We start from the raw sequence: 14,529 nt of genomic DNA, 5'->3' as shown, positions 1-14,529 counted from the left end.
ACCAGGGGGGTCACAGGCTTTTTCTGTAAAGGGACAGATAGTAAATATTTTAGGTTTTTTGGGCCAGGAGGCAAATTGAGGAAATTATGTACATACTTACATAATGAAGAGAAAACAAATGTCTACAAATTTTTATTGATATTGATATGATATTGATAATATAAGGTATTATAATAATAAGGTAAAGTTTTTCTAATATAGATCTACTGATGAAAAGAAAGGGATTCTTTTTTTGGGGAGACATTTCACTTAATTGGGGTTCAAAGTTAGTGTTCCCTATCATCAGACTGACTGCCAGTGTTTATCTGTACAAAGCATTCTTAACTTGCAGGCCATAACAAAACAGGTAGCAGGCTGAATTTTGTCCCCAGGACATAGTCTGCCAATCTCTGGTGTAGATCATTTATTAATAATGCCAATCTCTGCTTGTGCTCTGACCCACTCATCCATGATGAGTAAATAATTTGAAATCATAATTGGTACATAAAGAACTGTTGGCTACAATCTGGAAAGCAGGATAAAATAATTAAATCTTTAAATAAACGGGCTCTTGAAGTTGACTGAGCACTTAGTCTATTCGATCAAATAACTCTTTAAAGGATATCTCCTTTTGTGGCTGAAATCTGGAAAACAGTAGGAAGAAATTAACAGGCCACACAAACTGACCACCTACTCAGAGAGGTCATGCAGTGAATGGTCATGGAAACAGACAGTTACTCAAACAGGTTCCTTCTGCTTTCCATCAAATAAGAAACAGACACGCCTGTTTTTAGTGAGGGTGTAGCTAAAGGAGGGAGTAAAATTTGACATAAAATGTCAGAGGGGCCCTCCTGCTGTCCTTCCACTGACCTGGATGGCCAGTTAGTGTAGAGATGTGAGGCCACAGTAGATAGAGACTGAGGAGTAGAGACCTTGCCTAGGGGGTTCACAATGATCTTACTCCACCTATTAAGGGGACTTCAGGGGCATAAATGAGATGCATTAAGCAATTTTTGGTGTATAATGATGAGTGTGCATTGAGATAAAATCAAGTAAAATAGGTTACTAAGCATTAAAAAATTCTGAAGCAGGGGCTGGCCTGGTGGCTTGGTGGTGAAGTTCACGCACTCTGTTTCGGCTGCCCCAGGTTCACAGGTTCAGATCATGCATGCAGACTTACACATCACTCATCAAGCCATGCTGTGGTGGTGTCCCACATACAAAATAGAGGGAGATTGGCACAGATGTTAACTCAGAGACAATCTTCCTCAAGCAAAAAGAGGAAAATTGGCAATGGATGTTAGCTCGGGGCCAATCTTCCTCACCAAGAAAAAAGAAAGAAAGAAAGAAAAAAAATTTGAAGTAAAAATAATTCACTATTCTATCGAGAAACCTGGTATCTACAATGAGGAAGCATGGCAGCAGGGTTGAACTGTGGCTGTAGTTGCTCTGGATTGTACAGCAGTGCCCACATGGCTGCGACAAAAGCCTGGGCAAGCTGCAGAGCTGTTTAAGGATTCCTGAGCTCAGGGCTTTGATGAAGCTGCTGCTGGATCTCAGCAGATTTTACAGAGAAGCATAAATGATTAATTCTCAGGTGAGACAAGGAAATCCAGATTTTGATGCATGTTTTTAAAAGAACAGATTTGTGTTTTCAGAGTGTCGATCATTTGGCAGCAGATTAACTTGAAGAAAGAAATGGCAAGTGACCTCTGAAGACACAAACAAGCATCCCAAATTTTATCAGATTTAGGTTTACCTAGTTAAATGACCTACAAATGCTGTGATGAAAATAGGAACAAGAGTATCATGCGGCATATTCTTCACACAAAGGCAACACATTTTAGTGGAAAGCTAATAAATAGTGGAAATTACCCAATGGAATAGGGGAGATCAGGGTGAATATTAAGGTGAAGCAAACAGACATCTCTGATAACTGAATTGCCAACAGAGGAATGGATGTGTTTCTGAATATGTGAGAGATAGATATGGAAGAGGGTTGAGATACATAGATCCAGACGGAACCAAGGTCTATTAGAAAGGATCCAAGTAGGAGTGTTAGCTATCTACTGTTTGTGTGGGAGAAAGGAATGACATCCAACCGACGCACATAATTTGAAATTCTTTGAAAGCTCGTGGGCATTATCAGACTCTGCCATGCCAATGATGATAAAGCTTTTTAGGGCAAGGACTTTAAAATGTAAGATACTTGAATTGGGAAAGTGCTTACAACTTCTCATGATTAACTTCTCCTTGGAAAAAAAAAAGAGCTGTTTTTGAGGCAGAAATATTTTAAAATACGTTGTTTTAGCTGAAGAGCAAATCAAAGAGTACTTAGCCAATGAGCTTTCAGGGTGGGCTTAAAAAAAATACTTCTCTGAGCTGATCCAGGTAGATCTTTTCTCCATTTGTACGTCCAGAGAACACAGAACAAATGCATTTTCTCTTAGTTGATCTAACATGTTGGGTAGAAATACACAATTCACTTAAGGATAAATGTCAAAAAGAAAAACTGAAGTATACTTCCAAGCAAAATTTATTAGATATCTATTCAAGAAAAACACAATGACCTTTGCTTGTAAGAATTCAAAGTTAATGACCTGAAAGCCAGGTAGGAATATTTTTCCTTTTAAAATCAGATACAGAGAGTAGAAACAGTAATTTTTCTTAAATATGACAGGCAACAGATATTGAAGTCTTTTCTCATAATGGCATCAAAGATAATTATTCATTTATCACCAAAGCTGCATGCAGGTGATCTAATTTCAAACCCAAAGCCTTTAAAATGTAAAGCTGGTTGTGAACCTGACAGCAATCAAGGTAGGCTACTCAAAGATGTTTCTTTACTTTCTTCCTAATGAAATTCCTCTGTAATCAATATTTATGTACATTTCAGTTTGGCTGCTAAGATCTTTTAAGTTCATAAACTTTTGCATAAATGCTATCTTACAGAATCGCACTATCAAGGTGGGTTTATGATCTGTGGGATAAGTGAAAGATAATCTGCTGAAAGTGTTTTAGCTTAGTTTAGGTGAAGGATAAAGACCAAATTAGGAAATTCCCCTGTTTTCTCAACAACTAAATAGTCTGTACAAAAAAAGAGGGAACATATATACAAAATTCTAGAGTCTACGTACATTGTGAAAAGATCGATCACCGTCCACCGAAGAAATGCCATAAAAAGTTTTATCTATAAGGTGCTCAAGATCCAAAGATGAAGAGTTCTTATGCAAAGTCATAAGAAATACAAAGCTAGTTCTCGGGGTGTGTGTAATTCAGGCACTGTTAACCACGTTAAATCTTTCAGGTCCCAAATATCATTTCGTAAATTTCTACTTCAGGGCAGAAAATAGAACCTGAATGATTTAACATTGCCTCTAAAAAGTGCCTGGTCTACTCCGAGGAAATATTTTACACACACCAGGAAAATCAGGCTCAACATATTCCTGCCCTCGAATGTAGCCAGGATTCTGAGTTCCATAGAAGAAAAATAATCATCATAGTAAAAATAATTGTATTGATCATAATCCTTGCTAAAACCAGCCTTAATACTTGTGATGCTTCTGAATTGCTCTATTTCTATAAAATAATGTGTGGGATTCTTTTACATTTCCATAAAATGTACAACATACCATATGGATTGTCTCTTCTCATACAATCTCAAATGTATGTGTGTACACACAGTGAAATCTTACCTATGAATATTGCTTACAGATAGTTTCAAGTGTCTATGTTAGAATAATTCTTTGCACCTCTCACTAACACTGCTTTTATTAAAATTTTCTCAGATAAATAAAACACTAAGAGCTCATTGTTCATGATGCTGATTATTACATTTTAATATAAAATAGCAATGCAACTTTACAACACAATAGTTTTTTTTTGTAGTCTAGCTAAACCTCTTATATTCTCATGATTATGACCAAAGGCTCTGATTCATTTACTGTTTGCACTTCTAAAAAGTACAAAAAAAAAAAAAAACAAAACTGCAGGAAAAAGAGTCTTATCTGAAAACTCACATTCAATCAACAAAATCACACTCATTCGAATTAACTTCCCTACTCTTGCTTTAGATTTTGTAATCACTGTGCATATTACAACATAGTATAAGTGCAGGCAAACGATAGCTGAAGTATAGTTGTCATATCGTGTAAACCAGGACACTAGGCAAACTCGTGAAAGAAAAACAGACTGCCAAGCTCAGAGTGTCAAAATGCAAACCACAGCATTTAGTAATAAACAATCTTCTGGTTGCCTGAGGGGAGAGCATCTTTCAAAGGGGACCAGAGAGCCTCCAAGACACGCTTTCTTTTTTGCCTCAAATACTTAACCCTTTTTAAGTATAATGATTTTCTTTCTGATCCCACATATTGACTCTTCAAAGTTAAGAGCAGAAAGCAGGAATATGCACTTTCACGCGGAAACAAGTCTGCCAATCTCCCCACGGCTCGGCAGGGACAGTCACTGTGCTGGTGGTTTGGTGGCAGGTGGAGATGGTGTTGGTGGGTGACTTCTACTGGAAACCGGTAAGCATGACAGAGGGAGGCCTGCGGGCATCTTTCAGGCAAGGTTATGCAGATGTGGTGCTGAAACTCGGCATAAATAAAGAGGGAGAGTGATTCACAGCCTCTTGACATAGTTTCCTGGAAAAGTACCAAAGAATTTGGTTCTTCTTGAGGTTCCTGAAAATAGAAGCAATAGGTGAAATTAACAGCAATGAAACATCAGTTCGTATAGATGGGCTTGAAAACTGTTCATTTACAAGGCTTCACTAAGAGAGCAAGCCTGGCAGGGTTTGGAAAAGAAGAAATCTCCCTTTAAGACAAGAGGAAAGCAAAGTAAGCAGTTTTATCTATACTGCCTGAGGCCTTCTTTGCCTCTTAAGCTTACACACTGGCTTCCATCACATCAGGCTAAACCAAAAATCTCAGCCTCTCTGAAGGGAAAGCCAATCCTGCTGAGGAGAGGGATGGTGGCACCCGGTCCCCAAGGCTGCTAGACAAGAGTGGGGAACAGAAGAAGACAAGCATTTGGGAAGTGACATTTTCAAGTACAATCTTCTAAATAAGGACGAGGCTAGTGGTGTGATAGGATGGACTGGAAACACACAACAACAAGGCTTGGTTCAGTGAGCAAGAGGTCTCACACCTTCTCAACACAGGTGTAACATTAAGGAATTATCGGGGACACTGTCACTATGGAGTTTTACTATCTCATAGAAGATCATGCCGAATGCCACACCATTCATTTACCAATAGCCCTACCAGAGTCCTTCACAAAATATAGAAAATTTAAACAATTTACAAAGTCACTAAAGAAAAAAAAAGACCCACACTATTTGTGGACGGGGGTTCTATCATTGGGCATGGCTTCTAATTCGAGGAGTGGAACCAAATGCACACATGGCCATCATTATGATCGCCTTTGGTTTCAAATAACATAATTCCTTTGAAATGTTTTGTAAAAGTTAGTGCACTAAATTCTTCCTTAGGATTTCCAGCTCAAACAGAGTGCACAGGGTCTCTAAGTTCCGTTTCTCATTTACCCTCTGGAACTTCCTGTCTTGACTTGAAGACTGATTTTCTTTTTTCTGTGTAGGTAAGCCATTTTATTCTCTTCTAAATGGGGAATTGACCTGAACAGAGGTAGAGGCTGTGGCTGCAGCTGTGGCCTTTGTTATTTAATATTTCTCCACTGACTGCCTGTCTATAGAGAGACCTCATTCCCTCATCTTTCCGTCTCCTCCAGCCTCCTAAGCCTTTATTTCTTTTTTTACCTCCTTCCTCTGTGTCCTGTTGTATGAAAGGCTTGTCTACAAATGTTTTCTCAGAAAACCTGTCGTCTTCTTTTAAGCTGGTAAGAGTGGGAGTGTCTTTTAAGTGGTAAGAATGGAACTTCTCTCTACTTCTACCACAATCAAAGCTCACGTGAATCACTGGCCTTGTAGGGTACCTCCACCAGACCTAGTAAATGGGGGAGCTGCTCACCTCATCTCATGTTCTCAAATGAGACCATCACTGCTGACAACTAACCTTCTCCGCTGACCAGTGTAGCAATGTTTCTCATCTGGGGAACGTTGTTGTCATTCTTAGATCTCAATCTTTCCTGGTTGGTGCTATTTAAGGAAATTTTCTTCTCTCAGTTGAATTGGAAATAAAACTAGTGGAAAATCACATATACCTGGAGCAGTCAATACTAAACTATATTAAAAACGCAGTTGCCTTGGGATTGCTAGCGCCTATGAATGTATGAAAGATCAAAGGCATTATGAAATCAAAGAAAGCTTGGCCATGGCACCAAACCATGCAAGCTGAGCAAACAGGAGCAAATTATACAATGGCCAAATGTGTCTGAAAGGAAAGGTACACATACCCACGAACCATCCATCATCACATTTTTCCATCACATCAATGACATCACTTTCTCTGAGCTCCAGCTCATCTTCATTCCTAGGAGTATAGTTATAGAGAGCCTGAAACCTTAAACAGGACAAACGGATGTGTTTAAAAAAAAATCTTTACATCTTTGTGCAGCTATACCAGATAGTACAATATTCATTTTACTTTTAACATTTCTATTGTTATTAACATTTTTTAAGTTAGGTAGCATAAGTCTTTGGTGAGCATGTAAAGTAAATAGACATATTTAGACTTTCATGCAAATTAGACCCCTCTAATAGCATTTCAAAACTACAATGAGGAATATTCGTGGAAGACTGGAACATCTGTGAGTAGGATTAAAGCGTTTTAACTTTTATAAATTAGACTTGCATTTCAATTGTCCAGTCATAGATATCACTCAGACATTAAATAACAGGACAGAATATAAAAGAAGTGATACGTGCATTATTCAGCTATATAAGAACAAGGAAGAATTAGAGTTTTAGCTGGTCATCATTAGAAGCAAAGAACTGTGGCTTGCAAGTTGAATTTTCAAATGATTCTAAATTGAGATGTACAAAATGTCTCAGACACGTGTCTTCTAAATCACTATGTGAGAGTTGCTATAAAGGAGAAGGGTATTTTTTTACCCAGAGGAAGTCTTTAAAGCAATTTAGTTTCATAGTCTGAATCAGTGTTTTCTGAAGATTTAGAATTTGAAACTCTGAGGTAATTCACCTATGAAATCAAGCGGATTCAGTCCATGCTCAGTCACCAGTGAGCCAACTTCAAATATTAGATTATGGACATAAGTTCCTTTCCAAAATGGGTCCCAGAGAAAATGTATTTGACGTAAAAACTCTCTCTAGAAATAATTTTATCTAAAAAAGAATTACTTACAGAATGTTACCACTTTCCTTTCCCTGTCTGAATTCTTTGAGCACACATATTTTGGTGACATTGATCAGTAAGGAATTCAGACATTGAATTTGTGGTAATAAAAGAGTGTGGATTCTAATGCGTGTTAACACGAACTGCCATTTTGGAAAATGAAGACACAAGTTCTAGCAGCTGAGGAGGTCAGGAAGCATTTGATAGACAGTTAATATGAAAAGTTGATATTACTACTAAAATATTACCAGTACTGTCAGGGGGATGTTTAAAAAAAAAATCAGTGAATTTATTTCTGCCACTCTTCATAATAGTTATGTAATTCTACCAATGTAAGAAAGTGAGAATCACATTTCAAGGTATTTTAGAATTTTTAAAGCCAATTTTAAAAGGTTGATAATATTGAATACTGTTCAGGAACAAGAATGATTTATTTCTAATTACTTTGTTCAGTCAAGAAATCATATTTTGGTAGAACAAAACAATTCTATCACTTGAACTCAAACATCACAGTTCCATTTGGCTTCCCTCCCTGTCCGTGAGCTTTTTCAGTCTGGGGGACCTGGACAAAGTTGGCTTTGTTGGGTGGGGGGTGTCTGGGAAAGAACTAGTCACATGTGGTGCCTAATACCTTCTCCAGAAAACATTGCTCTCCCTGGCCTGGTACCATAGCCTGAAATTCCAGCATTAGACATTTCTTCCCTTGTTAATATTTTGTCCTCCTAGTAAACCTTTTCAGCCACTTGTACTCTTTTGAGATTGGTCTTCTCAGGTCTTTTGTTGAGAAAGGATTCTGACCGTGGGGAAGGGCAGAGACAGGTAGCCAGAATCCCAGAGCAGTGGAGAAAAAGACAGGGAAGTGTTGAATACCAACATTACTTAACTTGGATGTTTGCACGGGGCCAGCCCTGGTTGGAGTGGTCAGATTATTTTGTTGTTGGCTTTAAGGATTTGATTTGAGGCCACTCAGGTAAAGGGATGGTATATTTGGTAGATCCCCAGGGAAAGTTGATTTCACTATAGGTTCTTTTCCAATTTTACATTTGAGGGAGAGAGTCATTCCTGGGCTGCTAATTTGGTAGAGATATACTGCGTCTCTCACTTTGGGAAATAGTGATTCTCTGATTGATTTTTTAAGGCTTCAGTCTCCACCCAGGCACATCTCTAACCACTTATGGAGAGAGGACTATATAAGGCCACAAACCCCAGCTGCCTGAAGAATCTCAAGGTCCCAAAGGCTAAAAACCCAAAATTGGCACGAACTCCTAATTCACTTTGATATGACAAAAACCAGTGTGCTTGCCAAAATTTACTTACCATTCTGGTTTAATTAGACCAAAAAAAAAAAAAAGGGGGAGTAAGGAGTTTCTTGGAAACAAAAACAAACCTTCAGGAAATCCTCCTGCCTCTGTTAGCTTTCAAGATTAGTGTTGCACGACAGGAAATGCAGTTGAATTACAATTAAAAATGCTGTTTTGAAAGATGTGTTGGTGAGATGAATGATGGTGGTGGGGTCAGGATGCCTCACAAAGAAATTTCTCTTTTAAATAGGATGTGCTCAGCCAAACTTGAAGCTCTCTCTGTAACTTGCAACTTTTTCTATAGCATATTTTACTGTAATTCTGAATTACAGTGACATCATAACGTTATGTTCCTATTTTCACTCAAAATCTATTTTCTAAATGAAAGAGATTAAGTGACACCCCATAATCCCCCTAATTGGGGTTGCAATCAAATAGACATTTAATAAAGAATGTTTTATAATGTCCAAAGCAGGATGTTGAAATTTGCCTTCTTCCAACCTGTAAGCTCTGTGGTTTCGTAAACACTCAAATGACCATGATTGGGGGAATTAACTCCATATGACATGAAACCGTGCAACTTAACATACCCATTAATTCATAAACTCCTTACAAGCTGCTTAAAATAATGTGCTGGTAATGCAATAAACCTAAACAGCCCTGGAACTTATTTCTTGTGATATGATCCTGTCATTGCTGGTGTAAATAAGAAAGCAAATCAAAACTTTAGAGTTACAAATCATATTTAAAGTTTTTTGAATTAAATGAAATTTTAAATGATTCTTACTTCCAACCTGGTCTTTTCATGATACAGGCTTTTCCTTAACAAGAACACCTTTCTGGCTGTACTCAGGGAGAGCCATTCTCAGGTGAGAGATGGTTTCTGAAGTGCATGCTTTTAGCTAAGTGCCAGGTTTAGAGGAGTGAGGAGAGAATTAATGGTTGATTTGACTGATCTGTTGGAAAGGAGAGGGAATCTGAAAGCATGAAAAAGCATTTAACTGAAAGACAGTGACTGTTTCAATATTGCCATTTTCAAAGGTCCTTCCAGGAATGTAACTTTGGAATGATGTTCCTAACTTATCACTTTAGGTATACTTTGACATTCTCCTGGTCTCCAAATACGCGTGAAAACAATGTTGGAACATTCTCTGTGTCTTTAAAGCTGTAGTTACTGGAATCTATGTGGTGAGTAGAACAGAGAGACACAGATTCATAAATCTTAGGAATCAGTAGAGCTTTGGAGGGCTTTTCTAGTGCATAAACTACAGTCTTCTCCACAAAATCATGGGTGTCTTTTTAAAATTAGCTTCTGCTACCTGTTATGAAAGATGGAGACTATTGCAATTTCTCTTAATTTAGGAGGTCTCACGTAGTTACTTTGATCTCTTTCACTTGCAAAGCTGTACCATCCTCTCTCTTGGTACATCAGTTTTCCGTTTTGCGGGTCAAGGTTAGTGTTGAATTTAGAAGATAAGAATAATACTTACGGTTCCCCCCCACCTTGAATGTTTTCATGAGTAAACACAGGACGCTGTGGCTGAAATGAAATGATTCTCAATGTAATCAATGTTTAAACTGGTACTAATTAAAAGATAATTTGGATAATGGCATGGTACTTTTCTTGACATTTAATATTTCCTGTTGTAAAAAACCAAGAGGAAGAAAAAAAGCCAAATAAAGGGTTTCTGCAGGGTTCGTAATTAAGATATTTTGAAGGGTACTTTAAATGAAATCAAAATAACTGAGGTTCAAATGTTTTAAACACATCCACAATCTCATCTGCTCAAGCTTTAAGGAAAAGTCAGAGTTTAGTCCCATTGATTTTTCAAAGGCCAGGAACATGGCAAGAACACAGACACCAAACCACCAGAATGGGAACTCTGGACACCTTCATACAACCTTATTCTTCAGCGTTTTCTCAAACAAGCAGAAAATAAACCACATTTAGTCTAACGGCAAAGTATCCACATTCATTCTAATATGCTTTTCCTTCACAGACAACATTTTCACATACAGTACAGATGAGAGTATCGATAGGCAGACATCCCATGCTACATTTGAATTAACACTCTCTGTTCTCAATGTAGAGAAAACACATGCATTTTTAAAAAGAGAAAACAGAGAACTTTAAATAGAATGTAACAAACAATATCCAGGTAACACGTAACATTTTACCTTAGAAGAGAAATATTGGTAGAAATTCCCAGTGCACTGAACTCTCAAAAGAGTTTCCTTTCTTTTTAAACTAAGCATCAAGACCAGTATCTGTAATAGATACTTATAATATTGGAAATGACAAGCCTTAGCATCCCATACATCCACATAAATATTGCAACGATTGAAAGTTAGCACATTTGTTGAATATGTAAACTCAACGTAGTTTATACTAACTACCTAAATGTTACCTTTCAGAGGAAAAGAAGCATTACAATTCATTCACAACACATTTCAAAAGCTTTCTCTTCTAAATGATGGTTACATGGTGAAATGAGATAAATCAACTAGCGTGGCAATTGTAAAAGTGACTCTTTGATGATTCCTGAATTAGTAATCCTATGTCTTTAGACCGCAGGGCCCACTCCTGGATCCCAGAGTTATGAGTAGATCACTGACAGGCTGGGAATCCCCACCCCCCCGCCCTGCAAATTGTCCATACAAACCCCACTGGTCCCAGATTGGATGGGGAGCTCTGGGGTTCCTTTCAATCGCTAAGTCCCATAACCTGCTCCATTCCTGAATTCTTTATCTACTCCTCTCCATGCTGTCTACCTAGAATAAGGAGACCAGACATTTATAGTACTAAAACTGTCAGCTTTGAGTCTATTCATTGGAAGCGTTTACTAACAGTATTCTTAGAATTTTCACTCAACAGCTTGTGCATGGAATATATAAATTTAAGACTAAAGAGTAGATAAAAATTATTGGACATACGTATGACTTAAGAGTATAGAATACTTTACTCCTATTAATCAATATAAGATCACTAACAATGTGTCTGTTATTAAAAATATAAAATATACTATTTTAAGAATAATTAAGACTAAGCTGTTTTCTAGCAATTTTTAAGGTCCTTTAATTCAACATATTATTAAATCATTTAAATATATAAAAAGAGGTAAATATAAGTCATCCATAAGTCTACATCCTATTACATTTCTTCAAGTTCTCATCCAATCATATATATGTAACTTTCATGCAGAAATAAGATTTGTATATATCAACTGCTATTAACATTTTGTAATAATTTTCCAGTCTTCTTTTCTCAGTCTTTTTCATTGTAAATCACTGCAGAATAATATTCCTTCATATGTGTATATATGTTTTTTAGTTATCTTAACCATTTCTCTCTCTTTTTTGTTTTTGAAGTTAAGAGTGGTCTGGACTTTTTTTTAGGAATATAAATAACAATGCTATAAATATTTTTATACAAAGAGTTATTTTCTTCTTTTGAACTAGTCCAGAGAACACATTTCCAGGAGTAAAATTTCTGGCCAAAGGTTATATATTCAAGTTACATGATATTGAAAATGCTCGTGTTAGTCCCTCAAAAATACTACATAGAAAAACATAACTTAAAAAAGTCTAAAAGGCCATATTTCAGACCACTTACCAAGATAATTATGGTTCTCTCACAAAAACAATCATAGCACCATTTACAGTGCATAACAAAGCTATAAATAAGAAAATATTACTTGTTTTTAAGAGACAATATTTTGTAAAATTTATTTCACTGTGCTCTAAAAATGATGAGCCTATTTCCTCATATTTAAACCATTCTAATATTTTTAAGTGGAGTAAAAGTTTTTACTTTTACATCATGGTATCCAGTGCTTGGTAAAACTGGTTGGTCTGATTTCATTGCTCCCTTATGTTAAAATGGGAATATGACTTTAAAAATCAGATGGTTACTCAATATAAAATATTCTACTTTTTAAACCCACGTATAACCTTTTAGTTATTGTTATTACAATTCTATTCGTTTAATTCCTTCAATTCAACTCATCTCACTAATCACTTCAGTGAACCATCCCTTTGACAATTACGAAAACTGGGCTATTGCTAGAAGTATGTGGCTCCCTTAATTCCACAGTCCTTTACTTCTCAAGAACTTGTGTTCCTGGCTGTGCCAGCCAGTAATGTCTTTGCTTGTACCAATCTTTCCTAATATGTCTTTTCTCTTCCTTCATACCCTTTAAAAAGACCTCCGCCCCACTTTTTCTGAATCATCAATTTTCTGCACTGTTTACATAGTCAGGCCAGAATTTATCACAGCTTTTATTAGAAATTGAGTATTTATTATAATGGTGAATTTTAGAACTTTCCCAAGGTTACTTTTAACAGGAATCATCTCCATGTCAATGTGGATAAGTAGGAACCAGTTTTGAGGAAAGATGACCAGTTACAGTATTTGAATTAATTTATTTTAAAAGTATTTGGCCAATAGAAGAGTAAGTAGCATTAATAGTTACTTATGAGTAGCATTAATCTGTCTGGGATTGGCATTGACTATATAACCTTGGATAGGCACCTCAAGCTTCCTTATCCATAACATCAAGATGAGGATTAAGATCTTGACCCTCAGGGAATCCATAAAGGACTCCATATGTCCACAGATATATTTCCTCTGTCATGCAGAGATGCCATCATCAACCTTGCCCATTCAGTTGTCAAAGAGCTGTGACAACTGACATTTATGGGTTAATTCTCAAGTGTGTCAGTCATGTGAAAACAACAGTAGTAATAATTCAACTTCACTTTGAAGATCAGTAAAACTCAAACACAATTTCTTAATATCACAAATAGGTAAAAAGAAGAAAGGGAATTATAATTTGGCTTTCGTTCTTTATTGCAGAGAAGATTGCTATGATGGAATAGATGGCCTACGTTGGTTAAAATCAGCGTCTTCATTTTGTCCTTTAGGCTAGTATTTATGTCTGTACGGATACTCAAGCCAATTATTTTAGGAGACTATCTTGCCTTTTCCACCCTGGTGTTATAACTCGTCCGCACAAACCTCGAGAAAACGATCTGTAGTGTATCTGCACTCTATTGCCACCTAATGGTGAGCAGTGGCAGCAACATGTGTAAGACTGCTGCCTTGGGTCAGTTCTCGCCAAGTTCCTTCAGCCTGGGTTCATTGTGGAAGGATGTTTTAAAGACCACAGAGCGATGTGGAACAGATATTCCATGTTTGTGTGACCATGTTTTTCCCTTCCCACGTTTTTTATTCTTGAGAAAGGATCACTCTTTAGCCGCCAGTATTTTTGGTCTGTGTTCATTTCTATTTTAACTATCTGCTCAGGCATTTCTATTATTCATAACTTCTTAGCAGTTTTGCAATAAATATAGAACAATATACATTTGTGACATTCAGAGAGCCTCACATGAACTCTGAACTTAAGAAGATGGTTTTCAGGTTAACAGATGCCAGACACCGCGCTGGAAATTTTGAGCGAGAATTAGATCATGCTTGTATTGCCTTGATGAGTCTTAAGAGTACAATAAAAATGAGAAAATCCAATGAAGCATCATGGTATTTTCATGAAATCTTAAATATTTAACCTTTTCCTTGGCCATGTAACAAGCATTTTTTTTTCTCGTTTAGTGTAGTTATTTTTTAATGTTGTAAAAAATGGATACAAATGAGACAGGTGTTAAAGAGATGCTAATTTTTAAAGCCAGAACCAAATCTCAAACCACTGATCATAAAGGAAACTGGTTTGAAATATCCTAGAATCTCTGGTATCAGTAAAATATATACTTCCCTATCTCAGATGTGAGATACAGTATCCAAAACCCATCTATTTATCTGTGCTTCTGCAGAGGCATCTCCGGGATGAGCTATGTCTAGTATTAGGTAATTGTCAAGGATTGACTATTATTTTAAATACTAACGTGGAAAAATCTTTAAAAGAATTATAAGCAGTTCTAGAGTTCTTAAGTCAATTTTTTTCCCAGAAAATTTTAGCTGTAGT

At 36.7% G+C, this 14,529-nt stretch overlaps 1 protein-coding gene and 1 long non-coding RNA gene across 36 annotated transcripts in view; one reads left to right on the top strand and one right to left on the bottom strand.

Moving 5' to 3' along the window:
• LOC139042266 (uncharacterized) overlaps positions 1-14,529 on the top strand; it is a 65,142-nt gene that overhangs the window by 25,385 nt on the left and 25,228 nt on the right. For 3 of the 4 annotated variants that reach the window (XR_011498790.1, XR_011498793.1, XR_011498791.1), the window contains exon 3: positions 9,366-9,420. The exons of the other annotated variant lie outside the window; for it this stretch is intronic. This is a non-coding gene — a long non-coding RNA (uncharacterized lncRNA). The remainder of the gene's footprint in view (positions 1-9,365; positions 9,421-14,529) is intronic. 4 annotated transcript variants of the gene reach the window in all.
• The window catches only part of SORBS2 (sorbin and SH3 domain containing 2), a 207,377-nt gene continuing 195,345 nt past the window's right edge, over positions 2,498-14,529 (bottom strand). For 29 of the 32 annotated variants that reach the window (XM_070499873.1, XM_070499882.1, XM_014855789.3 and 26 more), the window contains 3 exons: positions 10,042-10,091; positions 6,352-6,458; positions 2,498-4,661 (listed from right to left, as the gene is read on the bottom strand). In XM_070499873.1, coding sequence (XP_070355974.1) covers positions 4,600-4,661; positions 6,352-6,458; positions 10,042-10,091 — 219 coding nt within the window. In that variant the 3' untranslated portion in view covers positions 2,498-4,599. The remainder of the gene's footprint in view (positions 4,662-6,351; positions 6,459-10,041; positions 10,092-14,529) is intronic. The other 3 variants (XM_070499863.1, XM_070499864.1, XM_014855776.3) reach the window with 1 other exon arrangement.

The sequence above is a fragment of the Equus asinus genome, chromosome 27, assembly GCF_041296235.1.
Source record: "Equus asinus isolate D_3611 breed Donkey chromosome 27, EquAss-T2T_v2, whole genome shotgun sequence".
Classification (NCBI taxonomy): Eukaryota; Metazoa; Chordata; class Mammalia; order Perissodactyla; family Equidae; genus Equus; species Equus asinus.
This window is presented reverse-complemented; position numbering and strand designations above follow the sequence as displayed.